This window comes from Harpia harpyja, chromosome 6, assembly GCF_026419915.1.
Source record: "Harpia harpyja isolate bHarHar1 chromosome 6, bHarHar1 primary haplotype, whole genome shotgun sequence".
In the NCBI taxonomy this organism is placed as follows: domain Eukaryota; kingdom Metazoa; phylum Chordata; class Aves; order Accipitriformes; family Accipitridae; genus Harpia; species Harpia harpyja.
In genome coordinates this window covers 1,355,331-1,380,347 of record NC_068945.1, presented here as the reverse complement: position 1 = coordinate 1,380,347, position 25,017 = coordinate 1,355,331, and the positions used below count along the sequence as shown (strand labels likewise).

General features: G+C 42.0%; 1 protein-coding gene and 1 long non-coding RNA gene across 4 annotated transcripts in view; one reads left to right on the top strand and one right to left on the bottom strand.

The window, feature by feature from the left end:
* Positions 1-1,810: 1,810 nt before the first annotated feature.
* Positions 1,811-15,935, bottom strand: LOC128142926 (uncharacterized). 2 transcript variants are annotated; one of them, XR_008235569.1, is made up of 4 exons: positions 15,726-15,935; positions 5,364-5,506; positions 4,236-4,275; positions 1,811-3,236 (listed from the first exon to the last, which is right to left on the bottom strand). It is a non-coding gene; the product is annotated as an uncharacterized LOC128142926 (long non-coding RNA). The 2 variants fall into 2 exon arrangements; XR_008235570.1 differs by having other exon boundaries at positions 1,811-3,185.
* An 879-nt stretch (positions 15,936-16,814) lies between these two features.
* The window catches only part of SULT4A1 (sulfotransferase family 4A member 1), a 30,563-nt gene continuing 22,360 nt past the window's right edge, over positions 16,815-25,017 (top strand). For both annotated transcript variants that reach the window (XM_052789636.1, XM_052789637.1), the window contains exon 1: positions 16,815-17,043. In XM_052789636.1, coding sequence (XP_052645596.1) covers positions 16,875-17,043 — 169 coding nt within the window. In that variant the 5' untranslated portion in view covers positions 16,815-16,874. The remainder of the gene's footprint in view (positions 17,044-25,017) is intronic.

Here is a 25,017-nt window from a genome sequence, read left to right as displayed (position 1 = left end):
TTCAAGGAGCATGTAGAGACAAACCAGCCTTCCCAGATCAGTTTCTAAATTGGTGGGGTAGGGGTGTAGCTAGTTTGAAAGGGTCTTTAGACAAGTCTAAAGTTACCAGTCACTTTGTAAAACACAATTTCATATGATCTACATTCAAATCCAATGTCCACCAGAAAGAGCATGTGGGAATTTTATTTCCCCCATAGTTTGATGGGAAGGTCCAGCTAGCAGCTCTTGGCTGTCCAGCTGTTAATCACTCACCAATGAATCCTAGAAGTACAAAGGGTCCGACGTCAGATGGAGGCCTATTGTACACAGCTTGCCCTGTACATATCCCAAACTGCTCACGAGCACTTTATTCATCCTGAGTTGTAGACACCTCAGTCAGCTCTCAGCCCAAGACCTCAAAAAGCTTTTCAAAATGCAACCAACACTGATAAAACACATTCCTACAAGTCCTGATCTTGTGCGTTGGCTGCGATGTCCCCTACTGAGGGGATGCATCCATTCCCTTCCTTGTTATCTGTTGCTAGCTTTAGTGAATCCAGAACTTCAGTTCCAGTCTTCTGCTTAAACCAACACCATTATTCCTTTTCCCTTCCTGAGAAATCAAACCCAACCAAAGCTGTCCTCAAAATATACCAAGTCTCCTGAATGAAGCCATAACATACTGCTTCCTAGCTCTGAAGAAAGTGTGCATAATTCCAATTTAGTTGCCTAAGAAACTCCCAGAGAAAATGTGGAAAAAAGAGAGTTTTCCCCACATCTCATTGTGATCTTCCAGTTGCAGCTAAGTGACTAATTCCTCAGATCCCCACATGACCGTTAGAAAGAGCAAGAGATAACTCAATGACCACTTAACTGTTTTCCAAATAAACCTAAGGAAATTTGCTCAGTATTGCCATCCTGGTCACCATGTACTACCAATTAAATACTAGATTATAAAATCTTTTTATTTTCCCAGAATGGAGTGGGATTGTTTCCATTTCTGCCAAGATTCCTCTGTTCTCTTTCATGTACTGTGGCCCATCAGTAGGGCACAGACTCTAGGTCAAAGAAACAGTGCCCTGCAGTACCAATAGGGAATAGTTCTATGTTGTATTGTTCCTAATACGTATATATTTCTGGTTTTCTTGTAAAGAAAAATCTTACTCTGTATAAATTCTGTATTTCATTCACTGATATTCTGCCAACCAGAAGCCCGACTCCCTAATGGAAAATCATTTGCAGTTAAGTACTTACTTTCAACACCCTCACACCTTTTATTTCCTCCTCCCAATAAAAACTCTGAACTTACAGAAGACTGCAGCTTATCCTCTCTCATCATGGTCTGTTTTGCAAGGTGAATGAGCAGCCACAGCAGCAGTCAAAATAACGCAACTGAGAAGCTGGCACAGAAGCAAATAAGCAAGAATGAACAGCTGAGGCTGGGGAAAAGGAGGAGATGGGGAAGTAACTGATCAAGAGAAAGTGTGGTAGAACAGCAGTCTGAAACTGTTCTTTAATATGCTAAGCTTTTTGTGGGATCAGGGATATGTGCTGTCATTGCTTCAAAACAGGAATGGTTAAGTTTAATGCACACAAAATAGCTGCTTTAATTGAGTTTAAGACGCAGTTCTAATTCTATTTAAAGATTTTATCTTTTGTTAAAAAACATTCCTGATGTCAAGTAGGCTTGATTAATTTGTAGTTTCCTGGAATGACAAAATAAATTAGATCCTCAAAGCAACGCTGCAAAGAATGACAATGCAACCAAGCTTGTCAAATGTTTATTTCACAATTAGAAAAGAGTACAATATAGAGAAAGAAAAACTTTTAAATCTTGAAACAACTCTGAAACATATCATAAAAGAGATTATAGAGCAGAGGAAAATATTGCATTGCAGTAATGTAATTTTCATAAGTTCTTTGAGGCATATATATCAAGCATATATGAAACTGCAAGTAAAATCTACATAGTAATAAAAAACCCCAAAACCTTGCTGCAGCTCATAAGATCCAGTTAAAATCTCTGAACGTTGTTTGACTTATAGTCCATTTTCTGTATTTCAGTAGTTTGATTTCTCTATGTAACAGCAGATTCAAAGGACCACAGAATGTTACCTCTGTATTCATTATTATTAGTGCAACACCATGTGTAGAAAATATAACTTCTATTTTTCTCATTCTAACTCTTCTGCCCTCCTTTACAGAGAATGAACAAAAACCAGATCTAAGACCTAACTGCTCACCAACTTCTTGCAAACCACAAGGAATCATATATAAAAACCAGACCTTTTTTGGTTGAGGCTTTGCACTTAAAACTAAGATTTGTTATGACCTAATGGGCAATGTATCACTAGACATTTACAGGAGGAAAAACATAGCACTCAAGTATTTAGCTGATATAAATTGTCAAAGAGCAAGAATTGAATGGTGTTACAGTATTTACAAGTAAATATGCGACCAGTAGTCCAGTAACTATTATTTTGCTTAATCCTACGGCTTTTCCTTTGTAATGCCAACAGCAGTAATCTAGAAAGCAGGTCTAGCACAGATTAATGCAGTCCTATTCCCAACACGGAGTTTACAGTCTCAGTAGCTGGAAGGCACATACACAGGCAATGGGGGTTCTGGTTTCTTAACTCCAAAGCCAGACCTATTAAGCCAAATTTTTCTTTCTTATTAATTTTCTCCAGTTTCATTTATGTGTAACAGCATGGCACGTAATATAAATCAAGTGAGGGAAAAGCCAGGTACAAGAGAACTAGAAATTGATTTAGTTTGTTGTGCAAGAAAGAACACTTCCCTTCAAGTCAGATTTTCAAAATCTGGCAGGCTGAATTTCTTGCTAAATTCTGGCAGCCCCATTCGACACGTGCCTGGCTTTTGCAAATGCAACAGTATAATTAAAGGATAGTTTAAACAAGAGTTACAAAGGTTAGGTCATGCAGTACCTAGAACTGGGGAGGAAAACAGACTCCTTATTACAGCTAAAGTGCCATTTGCTTTCTCCTTGCATATACTGTTTACTTAGGCTATGAGGTACCCTTTTTTAACCAAAATCCATTTAAATCCATATTTAAATCCAAGACTGCTTCATCCCTGTGACAGAGGAGTGATGAAAAGCAATGCAGTTTATGCTCAATATGTCCCTAGTGTTGAGGGATGACATCTGGTAGTCACAGCTGTAGCCCTCAGTTGGAAACCACCCCCTTGAAAGAGAAAGAAGCATCTGAAGCTGCATCAGTCACTGCAGTTTCAGTCTGTGAATGCAAATTGCATTGTCTGAAATTGCAGTGTAGGAAATTGTACACTTTTTTTGAAATTGCCTGGAATTATACTGCTGTTAAGTGTATTCTCTAGCACTGGAAATATTGCCAGATGAAACATGAGTAGTGGATACTTCCTTCTTATTTTTCATAATAAAAAAAGTATTCATTTTGAAACACAGCAATTCTGACTCAGCTAATGACTATTGCAGTGCAAACCAAAAGCAATAGAATCACTGAAAACCAAGGATGCGCTATTTAATTTGTCAAACATGAGCTTGGCCACAAGTTCATGCTGTATATCTATGGAGCAGTTGTGTCTTGTTCGTCTCTCTGCTACTCCTTCCTAGAGATCGCTGGTTCCCACAGCAATGTTGGTAAAAGCCATGGAGCATACATTATTTGCTTCAATGCGAAGTCATTCATTTTAGTTTTATTTGCTATAGAAATGCAAGAGTGACTGAGCTAGCCTGGACGACCTAGTAGTAAAGCAGATCAGAGGGGCACTCACACAATAAGTGTACATTGCTACTGCAGGACTCTGGCTGGGGGAGCAGGGACACCCATCCAAAACACGCAACTTCCCTTCACTTGAAAACGATGGCCCTTTCTTCAGGTGAAGATCACATCAGGAATGAGTAAACAGTGATTCTGGTCAAAGATAGTGCTCCATTTGAAAACTAAATTTGACAAGAACAATGCAGGCTACTTGTTCGGCACAGCCTGTAGTGAACGTATAGTGGTGCTTTGGAGAACCTCTACAGGCTATCTCCAGTTTCAGTGCAATTCACAATGTAAATACCCAAGTAGTTTAGGAAACATTAATGTTTTTTGAACATATGGCCCTCCATTATGAATAAGAAGTTGAAGCTCGATAATGGATTTGGGTCTATGTGTGAAAGGCAGAGCAGACCTACCCAAAGAGCATTTCCTGCCCAAATGTACCACCACAGCTGAAGCCTTTACATCCCTTATTATAAAGGAAAGCCTTACCTTCAGCAGCAATCCAGCGTATCACCCTCAGCTTGAGCTTCTGAGAAAAAAAAAAAAAAAAAATCAAGCTGTGCTTTGGAAGACTATAGGCAAGCAAGACAATAGTAAGAACTTGAACAATTTCACTGTTGTTAAAGTTTAGAGAGTGCCCCTGTACATTTTCCTTTTCCTAGTGACTGTTTCAAAAATCAAGATGTTTGGCACACCACTGCCAGTTGCACCTCACTACCTAATAGCAATGTGAATATCACAGCTGCAACATGAAAAGTTAAGGCACTCTGGCATGGTATTTAGAGACTTATAGGACAGATTTCTCCACAGCATGCTAGCTTGAATAACTGGGATTGAGAAGCTCTTTTCATATTCTCCTGTTTCTCTGGTGCTGACAGACTCCTAAGTACATAGGACCCTTGGAATTGCTTTTGCCATTGAAGTAAACCTTTCTCCAAATCACCTCCATGATGAAAGTACTTTTCTTGCCACAGCCTTTCAGAACACCCATCACTGATTTAGTAGCTACTGGCTTGGAGTTAAATTGTCCAGGAGGCTTTTATCTGTACTAACAGCAGTTGAAAACCTTTCATGCTCATCTGCACATAGCTCCTTTAGGATTGGCTTCTGTCTTCATGTTGATTTCTCATCTGCATCCAAAGAAATCTCCTTTACTACCCATTTCAAAGTAGTGGCAAAGATTCAGTAACAGATAAACCTATCCTGATTTCTATCTACTATTTAGTACTTTGCTGAGTACAGCATCTTCAGTTGTGTAGAATATCTTCAGTTATGGCCTGAGCTGTATTTATTATGATTATTCAGTTCAATTCAAGACAGTCAGTTTGAGGAACTCTCTACCATGATTTTTAAGAACAAAGAAGAGAATGAAAAAAATAATACAAATTTAATAAAAGCATTACCTGTAGGGCCCTAGAGCTGCGTACTAAATCCCAGCCTGATCACAACTGCATCACTAAGCCAGCCAATGGCCCCAGCACTCAGTTTGCCCAGTACCAGGGGAAAGAAGCCAAAGACTCCTGGGAAGCACTTCTGAAGTTTTCCCTCCTCCTGGCCCCAAGACTTTTCCAGTCCACAGCATCCACAGGAAGCATGGGGGGGGGCCTTTATTCTCACCCAGTGTATAACCTGATGACTAGGCCACAGTCCAGGGAGACGGGATGATGGGGATTTGAAGCTTTCTCACAAATGTGTTTTTCATCTTTGTTTGCCCAGGCCCTCATTCAGGGTCCTTCAATGTAAACACAAGAAAGGCTCATCTGCGAGAAAACAAGACTTATTTCAGAAAATTAATGTAGCTGGTTCAGATGGCATCTTAACACAGGCAGACTCGGACACTTTGCCTTCTGCTCCTGGAATGGCTTCCTGCATAAGCCACACAAGGTACTGAACATAACCAGAATAGCTTGCAGCACTAGGTCAGAAACTCCCAAGCCTGTCAATGCAGAACTTACTGGGCAATTGCTTCTTTTTAACAGCCTCTTTCCCCAGCAATTGTCCTCTCCGTACCAGTGCTTGATACAAACAAATTTCATTTCCTCTAAATCATTCCCACAGAAGATTTTTATTATGTGCTCATTGCAGCTGCCTCTCAACTAAAAATAAGTTTTTGCTCAGTTTTCCTAAGTCATAAAAGTAGCTCTGTGCCTTAACTTCTCCTATTACCCCCTTCCTGTCTTATACACACTATACTAAATGCGTGGGCATCGGGTGTTCCCTGAGTGGATTTGTACTGTTCATCTCACTAGGTGGTCACACATACATGTCCTGGTGCCAGAGTTACTAAACTTGTGACAGAAGACAAGTAAGAGGATTAAGTTATAATAGTCTTGCAAAGCCATTGTTGCTCTGCTGTGTAACTGAAGGTTGAACAAGTATGAAGTATTGGGAGTTGGAGTTTGTGCTAGGAAGAACACAGCAGTGGACATGTGGTAAACACCTTTAGCTCAGAAGAGGCTGCTATAAGGGAGGAGGCTTTAGCAAATCCATCATAAAGACTCCAAGACACTAAGACAAAGACATTTGCTGCATTTTGTAAGTACAGAAAGAGGAAGTTTAAGAACTTGAGTGGGGACGTCAAGTAAATTAGAGCAAAACTGGGATTAGAAACTAAGGCTTCTATTTCCCATCCACATGCTTAAACTTCAGAACAATATATCTCTCCTGGACTACATCTGATTTGTATTGTTTCTCTTTTTAGAGACTAAGCCTACATCCCTAATTCATATGATCAGTCCCATAGAAACTGGTGAGAAAAGAGTCAGGATCGGGCATTTAAATTGAAGTCTTATGGTTTTGTTGGCTTTTTTTTTTTTTAAACCCAGCACCTATGCTTTCTTAGCACTCAGTACCTAAACTATGATAAAGGTTATTAGGAATAATAATAGCAGGTTACTGTATTCCAAAGCCTACAAATTATATTCCGCAAACAAGTAGGCTTGCTACTGAGGGTGTAACATACAGTGTAAGGAAAACATACAGAGCTATTTGCCAGCATAATTAATGAGTCTGGTTAAGATAAGTCATATTACACCTGAACACATGACATACTCTTTAAAGATTGTGACCTCTATCCTCATTACAGGTCCACCCACAGGAGATGACTGCAGCCATTTGCAGAAGACACATTACATCATCACAGGTGCTTTCACCATGCAGCTGACGATACATCCAGAATCATCATGATACCACCACATGCCAGCAGATAATGTACCATAGCCCTTCTAACTGACTGTCTGAAGAACCGTACTGTTAGCTATAAGTGTTAGGATCAGGATGGAGCTGGAGGTGGTCTGGAACCAAAAATCTCTTAACTTTGCAATAGTCAACACGTGAATTTGGCAGCTGAAAGATGAACCGCTTCATTTCCAAATACAGCAAGTGCCACTAAAAGAGCCTGCTTTTCCACTTGCATATCACTTCAGAACTTGCAGGGCAGAGTGGCCTTGAAGCCTGGAATATAGTAATGCACAGTAGTAATGTGGGGTTTTAATCTCCGTTACAGACACCTAGGCATGATCAGGCCACTATGAATTAATACCGCTGTTCTCACAGAACCAGTCGTGGAGTCTTACAAACAGGGAAGGTTCAGTCAGTTTTGTGTAGTCACTCTTGGGTACCTGAGGGTTGTTCTCCCTGTGCCTTATGCAATCCATGCAGACAATGCTGAAGGCATTGCTCATCTCTCTTCCTGATCCCTGCGGACAGACTTTGCGGTAAGAAGAGAGGAAGAGCTTGGCTTCTCCCTTCCCGCACCACACTACCCTTCAGGGAGCGCACTTTGCACAAGGAGCAACAGGCAGGATTGGAAAGAAGACATGTCCTGAAGAATATTACAGTGGCTGCCACCACTCGGACAACAAGCCTTAGCGAAACACAGGGAAAGTCTAGGCTGCAGTTTCTCAAGTGCTAACAGCTATTCTGTCTGCACTCCGTTCACATAATAAGAAATGTTATTCAAACACTTGTATGAGAAAATATCTCCTTTCCTTTCAGCAGTGTAAGCCTGCTACTGCACGGTGTCTGGAATAATTGTGAGGGGGGGTTACTTTGCTCTGTGTTCACCAAGCAGCAAGATGATGGTCCACACCTGCAACTTGTACTGTCTATACTGTGAGCTGTAGGAATGATATTTTGATGCTTTGAGTAACTATCCACCTTGAGGCATCTGTCATGACACTTCCTTCCACCTTTTCAAGTTCTTTCCAACCACTATGCTTTCCCACTGCTGAGTATTCTGCTAGAATCTAACAGCCACTTTTCCTCAGAATAGCTGCAGCAGCAGCAGCAATCAGTAGGTGTCCAGGGTATTTACCCCACAGAGGCTGTCATCCTGGACTGCCTACGATTACAGAAAAGGAAAGTCCCTTAAAACTCCTCTTTCTCCACCGCACACCTAGGAATCAAATGAGTGACTAGGAAACAGCTCGAGACAAACTTCAGACTCAGACAACAAAAAACCCAAAGCTTCCTCTGAAGATTGAAAAGAAGCACTCTAGTTGTATGATAAATCATATGTGGTACTACCTACTTTGACTTGAGAACGTGAGACATGTTCAGCTGAGGATGGTGTTGGACGGCAGTACTGTTGTAGCTCAAGTTCGCAGGTAATGTACCAGGCACCACCTGCTCCAAAGACGCCAACCAAAGAGAAGGAAGGAGGATTTTGCATTGATTCTAGTCTATAAGAATTATGTTCTTACAAACAGACTATTCACAATAGACATTTTGTTGCTATTTAGTATCTCACATAGAATGAAGGTAGTGCTTACCCCAGGATTGTCCCAGGAGTTAAAAATAAGCAGCAAGCATATTTGTAAGAACCATGTGAGCCAGCTGCTTAGTGTCCCAGATAAAGGTTTTCTCATCACACCTCCCAAGTTGTATGTTTCGAGGCTCAGGTGATACAACTTACAATACCAGACTCTCTGAGAATGCCTTTGAGAATGAATCTAACCTTGACAACTGTCATGGGTACTCAACAGCAACTATTTTCTTGATCATCATAATTAGCTTGACTCAAATCTGTTCTGAAGCAGTAGATGACTAGTTAAATGCATATGTATGTGACACATACATGCATGAACATACAGAACATTATACCAGTTGTGTCACTAATGACATTACTACTATCGGTTCCTGCTCAAAGTTTGCACATCTTAACACCTTTATTATTGACACATCAATGCAATAAAGTATTAAGGCACATGGTCATTTTAAGTATGTGAATAGCCACATTCATGCTGATGGGCTCATGTAATTCGAGTCAGGTATTCTTCAATGTCTGCATCTTAAGTCCTAGTCAACATTTATAGTAGTTTAGTATGGATCATATTACTACATAAATCTGCTCTTACCTTTTTTTAGGCCCCTTGTGTGGTCTTCCATTTCCCACCCCCCTCAATTTCTGTGTCTTATGTTTCTGGGACCTTTAATGCTCCTGACTGCAGCAGGCTCAGTGCCAAGCCATCACCCACTCTTGCAAGCAACCTGGCACGTTCCTTTCAGCATCCAGATCCTTCCACCTCTATCTGGTAAGCACTTCCACTCTTCCTAGACTGACCACATTTACACTGCCTTTCTGTGATCATCCTGTCTCTTCCCTGACATTCTAACTTGCTCACCTCAGTAGCAGAGATATGTTTCTCTTTTTTTAATGCCTTCCCCTCAATCTCTTTAATCTCTTCCTTCTGGCCTTTCCTCTCCCAGAAATTAATTAGTAAATGAGGCAGAAAGCTGCCTCACAGCTGTGTGTATCCAGTCAGTTTTCTGTGTTGCTGTGAGGCAATTTTTGTAATGAATGTGTAGCAGAGACTGTTGTTCTGTACATTTCTGAAATCACGTAAGAGATTGTCTAGGATGGCATATTTACTGCCTTCTGAGCTAAGTAGTCTAGAACCATGATCAACACCGGTTGATGATTAAAACAATTCTAGACACTCCTCAGAAGCCCAGCTGAGCAGCTCCTTTCTTTGCTGTGACCTTTTATTGCTATCTATATTCTCAGTGTAAAAATGACTGCACAGCTATAGTAGCTAATTTATTTTAACACATTTGTTTCCAAATTTCAAGCCTGGAGGCCAGATTTATAAAGCTGTAATTGCTAGGAGATGCTGATCAGGTATCTGAGCGGTTTTACAAAAGTACCTTAAAAGAGGCATTGCAAAGCACAGCACAGAGTCCCTAGTGCAGTGCCATCCCAAGCCTTTAAATGCAGACAGTTGCTCAGCTGCACACGGAAGGCTGAGCTGCTGTCCAGAAGCAGTGAAGCCTCCCTACATCGCTACACAAACCCAGCTATACCACAGCCTGACTTGTGCAGAGTCAGCTCAGAGTTGTCTTTTCATGTACACATGCTCCCAGTTAACCAGGCATGACATGACATTCTGCAGCTGTTTGAACAGCAGAAATCTGGTACAAAAGCATGCACTTTAAAGTCCATTCAGGAACTCACAGGGTCTTGTGTGGTTGTCCTGGTTTCAGCTGGGATAGAGTTAATTGTCTTCCTAGTAGCTGGTACAGTGCAATGTTTTGAGTTCAGTATGAGAAGAATGTTGATAACGCTGATGTTTTCAGTTGTTGCTAAGTAGTGTTTAGTCTAAAGTCAAGGATTTTTCAGCTTCTCCTGCTGGAGGGGCACAAGAAGTTGGGACAGGTGGTGAGCAATTGCACCATGCATCATTTGTATATTCCAATCCTTTTATTATTACTGCTGTCATTTTATTAGTGTTACCATTATTAGTTTCTTCTTTTCTGTTCTATTAAACCGTTCTTATCTCAACCCACGAGTTTTACTTCTTTTCCCAATTTTCTCCCCCATCCCACTGGGGATGTGAGTAAGCAGCTGCGTGGTGCTTAGTTGCTGGCTGGGGTTAAACCACGACAGTGGTTTAAGGCCCATGACTTGAAGATTATCCATCCTTGTACCTCTATGCCCATGTTTAGATAAAAAAAAAAATAATACACTTTTAGAAGCATAATACAAATGAAAATTTTCTCACTGATTCTTACCAGGGACAACTGCATCTGTGCCATTTCTACAGCAGCTTGCTTTGAGATAGATAAATTCAGAGGCATTTAGAAGGGAAAATAACTCTTGCCTATAGCACTAAAGCAGCCACATCCAGTTCACCTCCTATTAGGCTTCAGTTTCTGTGGTGTTGCAACCGTAACAATCACAAAAACTCCCGTAGAACTGATTTGTTTTTGTGTTATTGAATCACTGAGATGTTCAAATCAGGTCCCTCAAAAATAAAGCAGTTTTATATGAGATAGCTGCATAACCTTTATTATGCACAGATAACGAAACTAGCACATCCAAAGGCCACTCAGTTGTCTGCCTCTCCTAACACAGTGAAAACTAACAAATAGTTATACTGTAAGAATACAGTGAAAGCCACATTAATTACTGCCTTGAAATGACCATTTGCCTTCAGTGCCCTAGTCTTACTTAAGTGACCATTTAAGTTAACCCCAGTTTGTCTTCAACTTTAATGACACAAATAATGAACATAAGACTAATAATTAATAAGCATAATTAATTGATAGCATTGTTATGTATCAGTATTGAATTGGACTTTCTCCTACGAACACATAAATATGATCAACTGTCTCTGTCCCCCTTTAAAATGAAGGGTGACTGAAGTGAAGGGTTGCAAATTCACCTATCGAAGTGGCAAGAGTTTGCAATGGAATCCAGATACTTGACATCCCAGGCCAGCACTGTGCCTACAAGGCCACATTGTGAACATTTCCAGTGAAACCTAGGGCGGATTAAGTTAGAAATTTTCTTTCCTTATGGCTCAGTCCCATGCATAAACAGTTACGCTACAAAAATTATCCCCAACCAAAAAACCAGCCCTTTTTTTGAACAGAAGTAGCTGTTAAAAATAGCCACGAATTGAAAACTGTGGGAGGATGGAACAGAGATAGAAACGTGCAGATAGCTAAAGCCATCTACAAGCCACTACGGAAATATTTACAGGGTGGCTAGCCAAGTTATCCAAGGTATCCCATACTGTCTTTTCTGGTGGAATTATCATTGCACAATTTGTCATGGCTGTTTACAAAACTGTAATTCTGACCTTTCAGGAAAGCAAAGCCATTAATTCACAGTGGTGACTTATTTGCTGCTTATCTTCCTCACATGTGATCTTTGCTTTGACTCACCAAAAATACTGGTGCACCTCTTGCATTTTTCCTTTGAAGTGATACCACAGCTTGCTGATTATTTTTGGTTACTTGCCTTTTTGTGTTCCTGCCCTAATTTAATGCGTAATGTATATGACGCATCAGCAAAGTGACGACACGTTTCCTTATACTGTTTAGGCTGGTAGTAAGGCAAGCTCATCTTGTCTGAAAGTCTCTCCCTATACAGCCTGCTGGGAAGCACAGTGCTAAGAATAAAGATGATACATGACGTCTACTTGCACTCATGATCCAAGTCTGCTGAATTTGAAGTGCTGTAGGGTATAATTTTAGAAGCACTGTAAATTTGTGAAAAGTATTATATGGTAAGGACCTGCCTCAGAGTTGGCACATTGAGTGATTTGCATTGCTACTGAATTTAACACTGAGTGGTCTTCTGCAGCTCGGGACACCGAGCAACTGGCTCTTTTAAGTACCAGTTATGACCACTTCAGAAAGAAATACAAACCCTTCCATTCTGACTGCATTGATCAGGATCACATCAAAGAAATCATGATTTGCATCAATCTTGCCTCCTAGAAAGACCATGAATCTTGTGCTTGCGTAATGAGAGGCATGAGATTTATCTTCAGATAGCCTTGTGAGGTGGATTACAGTACTTGCACTGTTTTGATAGGTGGAAATTAAAGCACAGGGAGACTGAATTAGTTGAGGTTACATAGAAATACTAGCAGAAAAGGGATCAGATTCCTTAACATCCTGGCTACGAGGCCAGAACACTCATTCCTGGTTAGAGGTACCAGAAACAAACAAACAAAAAAGACGGTGAGTGCCAATTAACAGTTTGATCTTCAGCCACATTCAGTAGAAGGATTAAATGCTGTGTTAGGATCATGTGCTCAAACGTCACACAGCTATGGCTCATACTTTGCCTGAGTCAGTAAGAAATATTCCTGAAAGTTCATGTGTACTCACTGAACAAATGTAAGCAACTAGCAGACAGCAATGTATTATAAACACCAATCTATTGCTCAGCTGTTTACAGCATTAATACAATACCACATGCTGTTATTAGGGTATCACTACATTGGCTTCATGTAATACTTATGGTAGCATTTACAGATTTCATGTCTAAAACTAAACTGCAGTTGGCACCCCAACAGGTGCACAGTTTATCTTCCTCTGAACATGCCACTCCAACCTTGATGCAGGTTGCTGTTACAATGATTTAATAAAAAGGTAAGACAAAACATTGCCAGATTTATCTTTTTTCATCAGATAGATTTTGAAAGCTGAAACTCCATTTTTGTGTGTGCAACAGTACGCACACATCTCAAGACAGGGACATTCCTTACTGTATCTTCAGCTAATAAGTAGGCACATCTGATAGCAAAGACAAGGAGACACTTTCTGATTCTTCAGGAGTACAAAGGTACAGGAGTGCTTTTTGTAGTGACAGACAACAGAAATACAGACATACCAAAACAGCATAGGAACAGACAGTCTGTTTCCAGGGTTAAATCCTACTTTTGCAGATCTTAAAATGACAACGTTTTCCTAAGGTAAGCATTTAATTCTTTTTCTAAGATCATCTTCTTTTCCCAAGCTGCTTCTTACCCAAGTTTTATACAGAGGGGAGTCTAGCAACTTCTGTGAAGTTGGTCCCAGTTTACATCATTGTGAGAGAATCCAAACTTTTTCACCTACATTTCTCCTGCTGCTTCACGGGGACACTGAACAAGCTATACATTCTGGGATCAGTTACGTTACAGAATGGTCTAAGTGTTACAGAAAAGGCTGGGAGCACAGTCAAGTAGACCGAGATACTGTTAAAATTTTTCTTTTAAACAGAAAAAAGCAACTACCAGAAATTACTTTGCAGACCACATATTCTGATTCCCCCCACAACTCCTCTCTACTTTGAGGGTGAAACGCTCCAGTGTGGTTCATCTGTTACAGCATATTTGATTTTTATTTAGCTTTAATACTGGATCATCCTCAGGTCATTTGCATATACCCTTAGGTAACTGAATGATGGTTTACAGCTTCACCATTTCTGTTGTAGACTACCCTGTTTGTGAATGACACACTGCCTCTGAGCACAATGTACTGACTGTAGTCTTTTTTTACAGGGAATTCCTAAACAAATGGCTTTCATGCATTTTGTACTTCAGCTGTCTTTGAATTCCCAGCAAATCTGATGCATCTCCAATATGTCAGATCTGAGTAAGCACTGGGCCAGTGATTTGCATGCATGCAGTAAATCCTCTACTCTTAGTATCCACTCACATACATCTGCTGTGCAATTTGTGCACTATAGGTCCAACATCCCTACATTAGGATTTACTTCACCTGTAACATAGGGATGATCTTTCCAAGTGCAGTTAATCCAGGGTACCTGGATTCTCAGGGCTCTCACATTGGGCTCCAATTGCCCTTTCATTTGAAACATTGTAAGGTAAGTGAAAGCATCCATTGCTAAAGAGATAACTCCAATTATTGTCGCATCCCTTGTGGTAACACCTGCCTGGCTTTTTGCTCTACATAAGCCGATATTCCACCCTGAGATAAATTTGTACAACTCCTGTTAACTTAAAGAGAAAACAGAAACAGTTTTTTCTACTGTCAGTATGGCTCCCTCCGCTTGATGTATTGAGCAAAGACCATATCCATGCCTGAAGACTATGTCAGGAATTTAAAAAACTAAATTAAAATTTAAAAAAAAAATAGTAAGAGAGACTGGAATTGAAGTCTGTTTTGTTGGACTTTAAAGTTACTTATTACTAGTATAGCTTAATGCTTTTAATCATCAGAAAAGACTAATAAATAAATTTTGCCTCAAAGGTTGGCTAGAAGACCCCACAACTCCACTTTCCATAGAAAATTGCAATTTTGAATTATTTTGTTAAGCAAGGAAAAGAAGAAATCAGACCATTTAAAACACCATAGGAAAGAAAAAAACAGGCACCAGTGCCAGAATGCCCTGAGTTTACAGTATTATCTTAAAATACAGAATACCAGCTGCCCGTTATTCTTGTCAACCCACTTTTTATCAAAAACTTGTTTTTTAAAAATTGGAAAAGTTCTTTTAGATGTCAACAGGTAATTCTGATTTCAGTGTCTTGAAGAAGCAGGCTCAAAACTAAACTTAGTATCACAGGGACTTGAACCTGCATTATCAACTTCTAGGGCAAGTCTTACTAGTCAACCACTGACTCTGGGATGAATCTTTTTAAGTTTTGTTTTGTTTTACCTAACACATTCCTGCAAATCATTTTCATTCAATGTGATAATACTTTTGGTGTTAGTTTTTTGGTGGACTTTTCCTACCTGCTCTAACCATAGTTTTAATGTTTGCAGTTTATTATTAATATGAACAAATATAAGTAAACTACAGTAAAAGTATTGATTTATGCATGCTGGTAGATGAAGCTATAAAAGCTGAAAGCAGTTACTGACCTCAGCTGTTTTCACTGTTGCTTTTCCTGAGATTACTCCTTTAGAAGGGACAGTTTGACAGGACACACAACCTCCAGCTAGCTACTGTTCAGTAGACTCAATTGAAATTAACTACAGTTTACTCTCTAGTTATTAGAAACATATATTTTCCAAGTCACTGTATCCTCTTCCCTTGCTTTACTACTTCTTTATATGCTTATTTTATTTCTTTCAAATACACATCTGCTACAGATGCTTTGTATCTGAAGCTTTCAAAGAACTTCTATTATGTTTTAGCACTGCTACAGAAACATACATAATTAAACACAAAATAAAGCAGCTGTTACAAGGCTAATAAATGTAAACTAAACTAAACCAAAACTCTTCACTAACCTTTCTGGAAGTAACGGAATTCTTAATTTGGTTGAACTACTGCTAAGCTTTTCATTCACGCCAGACCAAACTGCCTTCATTTCTGTAATACAAACAGATCTCAAGGGAGGTTAGAGTTTTTATACCTTCCCAGCAGGCACCAACAGGCCTTAAATACTCTGAACAGCAGCACCTGGGCTATCTTGCCCATAAGCCCAATTGGGAGTGCTAGCTGAGTTCTGCTACAGGCCTCACTTGTACTGCCAGGAGCGGACAGGTTGGAGCTGTTGTAATGGGGAGGATGAGGGATGAGCAGACAGCAGCAATGGCGCAGGTGGGGCTGTGTCCTCATTAGTCAGCCCCCAGCAGCGTTGGGGTAAGGGGGGGTTTCTGCTGCCTAATGGCCACCGAACAAGGTAAGTTAATGAGTCGGCTCCGATGCCAGCCTGGGAAGTCCAGGGAGCAAGTCAGAACTGGCAGGGGATGTGCTGGGTACCTGCACGGGCAGGGGCTGGGTGCTCAGGCCTGCGCCCACCTGCAAGATGCCCCATGCTGTACGTAACGAAAACTGTTACCCCACGGGATACAAAGAGGTGGCATCCAAGAGATTGGGAAAAGGGAACCAGGATGAAGAGCTTATTGTGTAAAAAAAAAAAAAAAAGAGAGAAAAAAATCAAAAAACCAAACCAAACAACCCCACCCCCGCGGCGTGCCCCCTTCCCCACCCTTCTACCTCCTCCCTGCCTGCCTGCTGCACGTTGTGCCTGGGCTCAGCGCAGCGATGGGGGCGAGTCCCTGTTGCTGCTGCCGCACGTCCCCAGCCCGCCAGCTCCCCTCTCTGAGGCCGGGCCTCCTCCTCCTCCTCCTCCTCCTCCTCCTCTACCGCAGCGCCGCGGAGCTGAGGTAAAAGCGGGGGAAGGCAGGTCCGCCCTCCGTCCCCTGCCTCTCTGCCCCAGCCGGCTGCGGCCGCCGGACCGTCTGCGTGAGGCGGACGGCTGGCCCGGAGCGGGGCTGACAGGAGCGGGGTACGAGGGAGAGCGGCCACGCGCTTCCCGCCCGGCGGGCGCTGCGGCTGCCGCGCGTGACGTCACCGTGCGTGGGTGGGGGGGGGGGCGTGCCGGGGGCAGGGGCTGCCGCGCCGCGCCCGCCGCTCGCCTGTCAGGGACGAGGATGGCGGAGAGCGAGGCCGAGACCCCCAGCACGCCCGGCGAGTTCGAGAGCAAGTACTTCGAGTACAATGGGGTGCGGCTGCCGCCCTTCTGCCGGGGCAAGATGGAGGAGATCGCCAATTTCCCGGTGAGGGACAGCGACGTCTGGATTGTCACCTACCCCAAATCAGGTAGGAGGGCGGGCCCCCCCCCCCCCTGCCCCCGAGGCGGGGTGGGCTGGGTGGCGGGAGCGGCTTCTCCTCTCCCCTCAACCCTGAGGGTCCTCAGGGGCCGCCGGCCCGCAGGGCGGCCCCTCGCCGCACGGGCGGCCGGCGGCAGGGCGCAGGCCTCGCCCCGGCCTCCGGCGGGGGGGCACGCCGCCGCGCACCGCCCGCCGGGCGGGGTCGGCCGCCGCGGCCCCGGGGCCGACGGCCCTGCGAGGAAGGGTGAGGGGACTGCCCGCCACGGGGGCGGGGGGGGGGCGTCCCCGCCGGCGTGAGGGAGAAGCCGGCGGTCCCGGCCTCGGCGGTCCCGGCCTCGGTGGTCCCGGCCTCGGTGGCGCCGGTGCCCGCCAGCCGGACCGCTCGGGGACAAAGATGCTGCTGCCGGCAAGGGAAATCTCGCCCGGCGTAGGTGTGGAAAAGCAGGAACGTATATGGCGTGCGGACAGATGCCAGATGCGGCGTACAGGTTTGCTGCCTCCTCTACAGCCTTCCCGACTGCGCGCCCGAGGCGGCCGCCCGGGTCGCTCGGGGAGAACATGTGCGCAAAGTACGTTCTCGCTGCGCTGCCTGAATCGCCAGAAATATCTCCTGTTAGCAGTAAAAGTGTGCGTGCTCCCAGCAAACGCATCCTTCGGCTGTTTTAGGCCGTTCGCGCGTCTGCTTTTAATATTGTATTTCTTGATTTCTCAGCCTCTGCGTTTCTAAGCAAAAATGTTTAAACAGAACTAACGCGGATGTAAGTGCTGCCTGCAAAGAGGCAGACAACATGGTAGCTTTGTAACCCACCTGATAGAACCAGATAGGCTCTCTCTCAAGTGCATTCTTGAGTGACTTTTTTCCTGACAATAAGATCTCTTTCTAGAAAAGACAAAGTCCTCTAGAGATGATGGATGCTAGCTCTGTAAATACCCTTGTAAAATGACGTTTCAGTATCATAGGTTTCTGACTTATTTGTTTATGGCATGAATGGGTGATGCTTTTCAATTTCTTGGTGTGCTGCTTCAAACATACACACGTTTTCTACAATGCGGCATCTATTATGTTATCATTTCTTAAGCAGTTTCAAATATTTGTCTTCACATTTTTTTGGTATTTCATTACTAGTGATGCTGTTAAAGGCTGGGTAGAGCTTGATAGAAGCATGCATTAGATAAGGGATAGTATGTAGAAGGATGGCCCCCAAAATGCTAGGATTAGGAGTAGACAGCCACATCTTTATTGTTCTTCTAAAGATTTATAGCATGCAGCAAGAACACTGTTTAATTATTTCAGTTTTAAGATTTCAGTTTTGCAAATCTGTGTTTACAATGTTCCTGTGTTAATATCGCACCCCCCCTTCCTATTGGTGGATCGTTAAATATCCTCAGCTAACCTCGGTTTCCAGCAGCCGGGTACAATATAGCTAATATATCAGCTGGCAACAGCCTAGTTTTGATGGCTATACAGTTGGCGGTGGAAAGCCAGCTTGCGTGATCATATTTAATTTGCTATTGTTTTGTGAATATAGCAACATCATATTAGGTCTCTTGGGGTCCCAGCTGAGGCTAGTGACAGGGAGCTGTCCACTTACAAAGGTAGTGGCAGCGCTTACTACAAGAGGATTTACTAAGAGTCACTGTGGAAGAAGGAAAAGGAAGATCGAGAACTGGGGCGCCAAAACTGGAGGTACGGTGTTGTGTGAAGGAGCTGGGGGAATAGCCTTGGGATCAAAATAGGTGCCATAACATTTTACTTGGCAGGAAAGAGAATATTTAGGTCTTGAGGAATCTGATGCCTTTGTCACGGGAATAGGCTCTAGACAATAATAATGTCTGCAAGTTCTACCTTTAGGTAGCCTGAAGTCTACTGAGACCCTTGGAACTTGTTTTGTCAGCTGATCCTATGTGGCTTACAGCTCAGTGCCTTATTTAGGGCTTCTGAATCAATTATCAAAGGGTCTGCTGGCTAGGGACAGGCATGTCAGTAGAAATTAGGCTGCCCTAATGTGGTTCCCATCGATCTAGCCAAGGTCATGCAGGAAGGCTACAGCAAAGCCAGAAATTAAATCCAGAACCCCAAGCTCTTCTGCATTACCTTAACTACAACTTCATCTTCCTGTCTCTCAGTAGCGTTGACAAAGATTCTTCTGTTTACTGGAGCTAATCAGAATATTCATAATGTTGCCGTAATCAGAAAAGTAGGTTTACAAAACAGATTTCATGCACAAAATAAAATTTTGTGGGGTGAAATACTTTAGCTTTTTTTGGTAATCTTTAAAGGTAAAACATGGTTGGGACCACTTATCTAGCTCCTGTTAATAAATTACATTTGAACAAAATTTCAATAGTATTTTTGACAACAGAATTTTAGGAGAAGAAAAATGCCCCAATGTCAGATAGGTTCAGTAGAAGATTTTTTTTTGTTGTTCTTAAGGAAATCAGTTTTGTTCAGTGTTTCACCAGCTCTCCATCTGCTCAAACTGTGGAAAATACACAAACAAGTCTGTCTGCTAGATGTGTGAGAGGCCAGGGCTTCTAGCTCTTCCTGAGCCCTGTGCTACAGTCTAGCAGCAGAAGGCTCCATCAGTAGCTGTTGACCGTATGTTGGTTTATCTGGCAAAGAAAATGAACAAGTGGCTTATAGGGTCAGGACTACTTCAGTAATCCTAGGGACTGATGAAGTAGAACGTATGCCATTTTGAAGACATTATGCTCTGCAAGACTAGACAATACAGCTCTAAACATGTGGAATGGAGATAGTGCTTGGAAATAGTTACAGATATTGGTAAATTGGGAGTGACCCAGGAAAAAGCTGGTCCAATAACGGTAGAAAATTGAATGTACCAGTGGCCTTACTAGGAATAATGTAATAAGCCTAATGGAAGATGACTCTGCTTTAATGTGATTTCCACTGATGGATGGCTAAATAATAATATTCCTTATATCTTTAATTATTCTTAACACCTGTGTCCAATCAATGTTAATAGCTTTTGGGAGGTGCTGGACTAGGAGAAGCTTATGCCTAAAACCCAGAGACTCATTCAGACATGTAAATATGTGAATGTGCGTATATGCTTATACATATGCGTATGGTAGAACTGTAATTACAGAAAACTTTTTTATCATGATGCGTAATTTAAAATCAGGTGCGCTACTGCTCTTGAAGAAATGAAGTCACAAGTTTCATCTTTCATATAACTTTGTAGTATAGAATGGGCAGGCTGAATGGGATGCACTGAGATTTACAGTAGCTGCAAGTGTAAAATGGAATACCATTCTCTTCAGCATTAAATAATTGGAGCTCGCGCAACAGATTGCTTCACAGGTAAGATACAGATGCAATGTTCGTAGGAAACACTGTGCCTCTGTCACAGCTTTTCTTGAACCCTCTCATACTGTGGGCTTTTTGTACCCTACGTGAAAATTAAAATTCTCCTCTATGAGCTTAAACTACAGAATTAATGAATAAGCAAATTCTTTTGTGGTATTCCCTCAGTCACCATGCTAAGAGCTAGATTAGCCTGTCCCTGTCTGTTAAGGTCGATTATTTCAGTGGAATTAAATCAGTCCCTAAAGATAGTATTGAGTCCAGGTTCACTTGGTATTTTGCTGTGTCTTAACAATGCTAACCCCTGACTGTACACGATCTGTCCATTTGCTTTACACACAAATGGTGTAAAACAGCTCTCAATACCATCTTGTATCTGTTCTGAACGAATATGCATTTTGCATTCTTGGGTCAAAGCCCACAAATTAATGCCTTTTGCAAAACGGGTAATTTGAGAAAGTGAGCTATTTACATTAATAATGAAGCTGTCTCTCCCATGTTGATTATTTTGCCAAATAATTTTCTGGAGTTCTGTGTGGGAAAATGTCAGTTGTTGGCTGGACTTGAAGCTGATACTTGCCCAGTTCATGAGAACGTTTTCGTTTAGTGCCAGACAGAAGAGCAAATTCTGGATATGGCCTTTACCTGTCTGGAGGTGGGGTTTTTTATAGATAGCATTTTGAACTTTCCTTGCAGCACTGGATTTTTATAACTACCCATTAGCTTGTAGAGAATATGATGGGTGACTCTAGGCATTTGGCTTGATGAAGTGCCAGCAGTGAATTTGCGGATCAGTTCAAGGACAGCTTTCTTGTGTGTATGTTCCTTGAGTTCTCTTTCAGATTCTTTAACACTTACCTCCAGTGTTATATGAAATCAACCAGAGAAAGTTAAATTGAATTGTCCATTATTTTATTTGCTTAAAAGATACTGTATATACAGAAGAAGGTCATGCTTCTCGTTGCATGTGTTGGTAAAGTGCATTGCACGGATTGTGGGTTTTCTGTCTCCTGCTCTGCATGCCTTTCCCACTGCATGCATACCACTCTTTTATCCTCTTCTATTTCCAGCACTCCTGAATCCAACACCTCCTCTTGCTGGGACACCGGTGTACCCTAGTCCCTTCCTTGGCTGATGGGAGGAGCTCTGTTCATCACTCTGTCCTTCCCCTTTCTCTGCCACATGTCGGGGGCTCTGTCTGCATTCTTCCATGGCCTATTTCCCTTGTACTGTAATCCCTGTTAATCTTTCCATGCCAGGGACACTGTGTGTCCCAGGGTTTTCTTCTGTTATGGGGAAACAGTTGTTCGATCCATTGACCATTACAGCAGTGACAGTCACAGCTGCTGGGCTGTGAACCAGATAAAGAGGATACAATGTAAACCTCACTTTTCTTGTTTGTCTGATTCTCCACTAAAATTAATAAGACTTCTGCTCATCAGCATCTAGAATATTCTTTGATCAGACTCGGCGCTCAAAACTCAAGAGTTAGGCAAAGGGAGGCTTGAACCATTGGGCACGTAGACACATGTAGCTTTTCTCTGGCTGCGAAATTGCTTTAAGGATTTCTTATCTCTGCCCTCTTGTTTCTTCCCCTTCACCTTCCAATCAGCCTTAGCTGTCTGTGGGACCATGTTATAAAAACATGCTGGCAAAATGTCTTGATTTAAGAAATACGCCATAAAGAAAATGTACCAAATGACTATGCCTTGTGTGAAATCTTGCTTTGTTTGTCTTGCGCAATCCTACCCTTCATGCTTTCTGCAGACTATAAAAATCTCTTGGCAGTGAGGTTATATTTACTGGTAAGATTTGGTTTCTGGTTCTTTAAGCATTATTGTACTGCACAATAATACTCTTATTATTCAATTTAAAGAGTATTATTGCTTGACTAAGGTTATGTGGCTACATATGACCTATGCTTGCAGGGGTGTCCTGCAGTCTGTGGACATCTAACCAGCTAACATATCTGCACTTACATGCCATAGCAATCGGTGAGTAGGTGACAGGTCTGCACAGAGCTATGTCGATTGAGTATTATGTCAGGGAATCACTGTGCCTATGTCCTCTGTTACCTGCCTGCAAGCATACCTCCATTATGGCTTGGTAAGTTGTAATTTCTCAGTGCCCTGGCTTGCTGCCTAACTAGCTAACATGTACTGGTGGCCTCTGCAGATAAGCCTAAGCACAAGGAATCCAATTCTTCCCACCTACCCAGATATGCATAGGTCCAACATTTCTGACAGTCAGTCCTGATTTGTGGAGTCATAAATGAAAGGAGAATCAGACTGAAAGGTTGCCCAAGGATGTGCCCAAGCTCTGGGAGTTTCTAGGCTGGGAGCTGTCAGACACAGTGACAGGAGGCAGCTGAGGTGTATTGCAGAGGTTTACCCTGGTAATAGCAAGTCTGAGGTGGCCTTGCGCCATTGTAGCTAAGGCTCCTCAGGGAACGCGAGCATCCACATGGATGTTTGTGTGTTAACTCAGTTGACTTGCCTTAATTTCCGGTGTTCTCATATGGAACTCCTCCTCCCAAGAGTTTTGTTGGCATTTTTTTGTAACAACAGTTTTGCAGTTGCAAAAGAGCTAGATTCTGCTCTTCTGGATTTATAGTCCTATTCTCTATGCGGCATTTTGGTGCCTTGAGCTTAATCCATTTTCATTTAAAGAATGAATGGAAATGTTACTGGCCCAGAAGCATGCCTCAAGAAATCATGAGGTTGGCTTAAAAATAGAGATTTTTACACAAAATACATTTGGGATTCTTTTCCTTTGACCTCTGTTTTTTGAGGCAATGTTATGCACGCTTACAAGCTCTTCCCTGTGTCATGGAATGATAGGAAACATCTGTTAGTTTCATGGATGTGGATGAACAAGTTAATGTCTTTCAAATCAGAATATGGTATTTAACTTCTTTTCTCTTTTACAATAACATCACAGTTACTTGGTTTCTCTTTTACAATAACATCACAGTTACTTGGTTCCTCTATCTTAAGTAATTATTAAAGCTCAGATATTGTTCTGTTTTAATACGATATGAATGTGCATCAGTTCTAATACCAACTGGCCAGAGAGAATGGACTTCTTACGGAAACAGAAAGGGAACAGCAAACTGCATTGGGTGATGGAGATACGTTTTGTGAGCTGTCCTTTTAGGGACTGACATACAGGCTCCATATTTGAATCTGATTTCATGCTCTTGGTGACTGAAGTCATGGACCTTCCACCAATTAGAAGAGTAAATACTCTGCTGCCTAAACTTGCTCCGTTGAGGACCACTCAGGTGCAGAAGGTAACACCTGTAGACAAGTGCTTCTGGTGGTTAGGGCCACTCATTTCCTGTGCTTTGAAAGTCCTTTTGAGATGGATCCATCTTGTTTTATTTATGTATAGCTCAAAATACCTTCTGGTATTGACTCAGTCTTAAATACTGCTAGGCAAAGAAATGATAAATAAAAACATCAAATAATAAGTAATTGAAGACAGTGTTAAGTTTGCCACTAATGCATTTTACTTGATTTCAGTGGTAGTAGAATTGAATAGGTTCTTACATGCCTTGAACAGGAAATAAAGGTGGAGAAGAAAAATCTGTTAAGGAGAACTTGTTTGTTATCTAGCTAGCAGTGTTTCTCTCATGAGCCTTTTATCAAACTAGTGGAGAGATGTTACTAGAGACAGAACACATGGTTCAGAAGAGGAAGAGTTCTCCAGCTACCTAATAGGCTTCGCTGGGTCTTTTGCAAATGTAGGATAATTGCTTCCCTGCTGTGAAGTAGTGCAAAACTCAAGCAACTTGCTTTTTGAATGCAGGCTCAGGGAAAAAAAAAAAAAAAGTTTTACCCTGTGTAAAAAGTGTAATCTGGACATGTGAAATCACTGTTAACTGGATTAGATGATAATGACCTCGAAGACTAAAGAATTAGAAGATGATGTAAATCAGCCAAACCCAACAGCCAGTCATTCTCATTTCATGTTAATGTTCATCTTTCATACTGAAGATATTAATGAAAGGAAGCAAAATGCTTGAACTTTGGACTGAATTAGATTAAGCGCACATCATTTTTCATTCTTATTATGCAGTCTTTTATTAAATGAAGACTTTTCTCTTGTTGGTTACAGTAGGGATTCATACACCCTATGCTGGGGGGAAGGAACTACCCCTGTATTGTCCCATCAGTGCTGCTTTTTTTCATGTGCTTTTACCCACCTGCTGTTTATAGTGCAGGATGTGAAGGCCATCATCCTTTATAAGGCTGCAAGTTCTAGATGAAATATAATGACATTAGATCACTGTATGGGATATAGACAATGGTGCTGAATTAGCCATTCACTGCATGAGTAATAAATTCATCTAAGGCAAGAAAATGAGACAAGTGTGAAGCAGGTGAGATGAGAATCATGTTCAGAAGACACACACTGACTATACGTGCAGCAGTCCAGATTTGGCAGTGCGTTGGCTGCTTTGCAGTGTCCTGTTGATGCAAGGCAGTCATAAACCTAGGTTAACCATCCAGTTCAAAGCCTGTTTACTGCTGATCAGGATTGCCAAAGTAGCACAGAACAGCTACAGGCATTGCGAAAATTGGATTGAGCTGAAGTGCACATTAATAATGATCAATGTCAGTCCTTCTATTG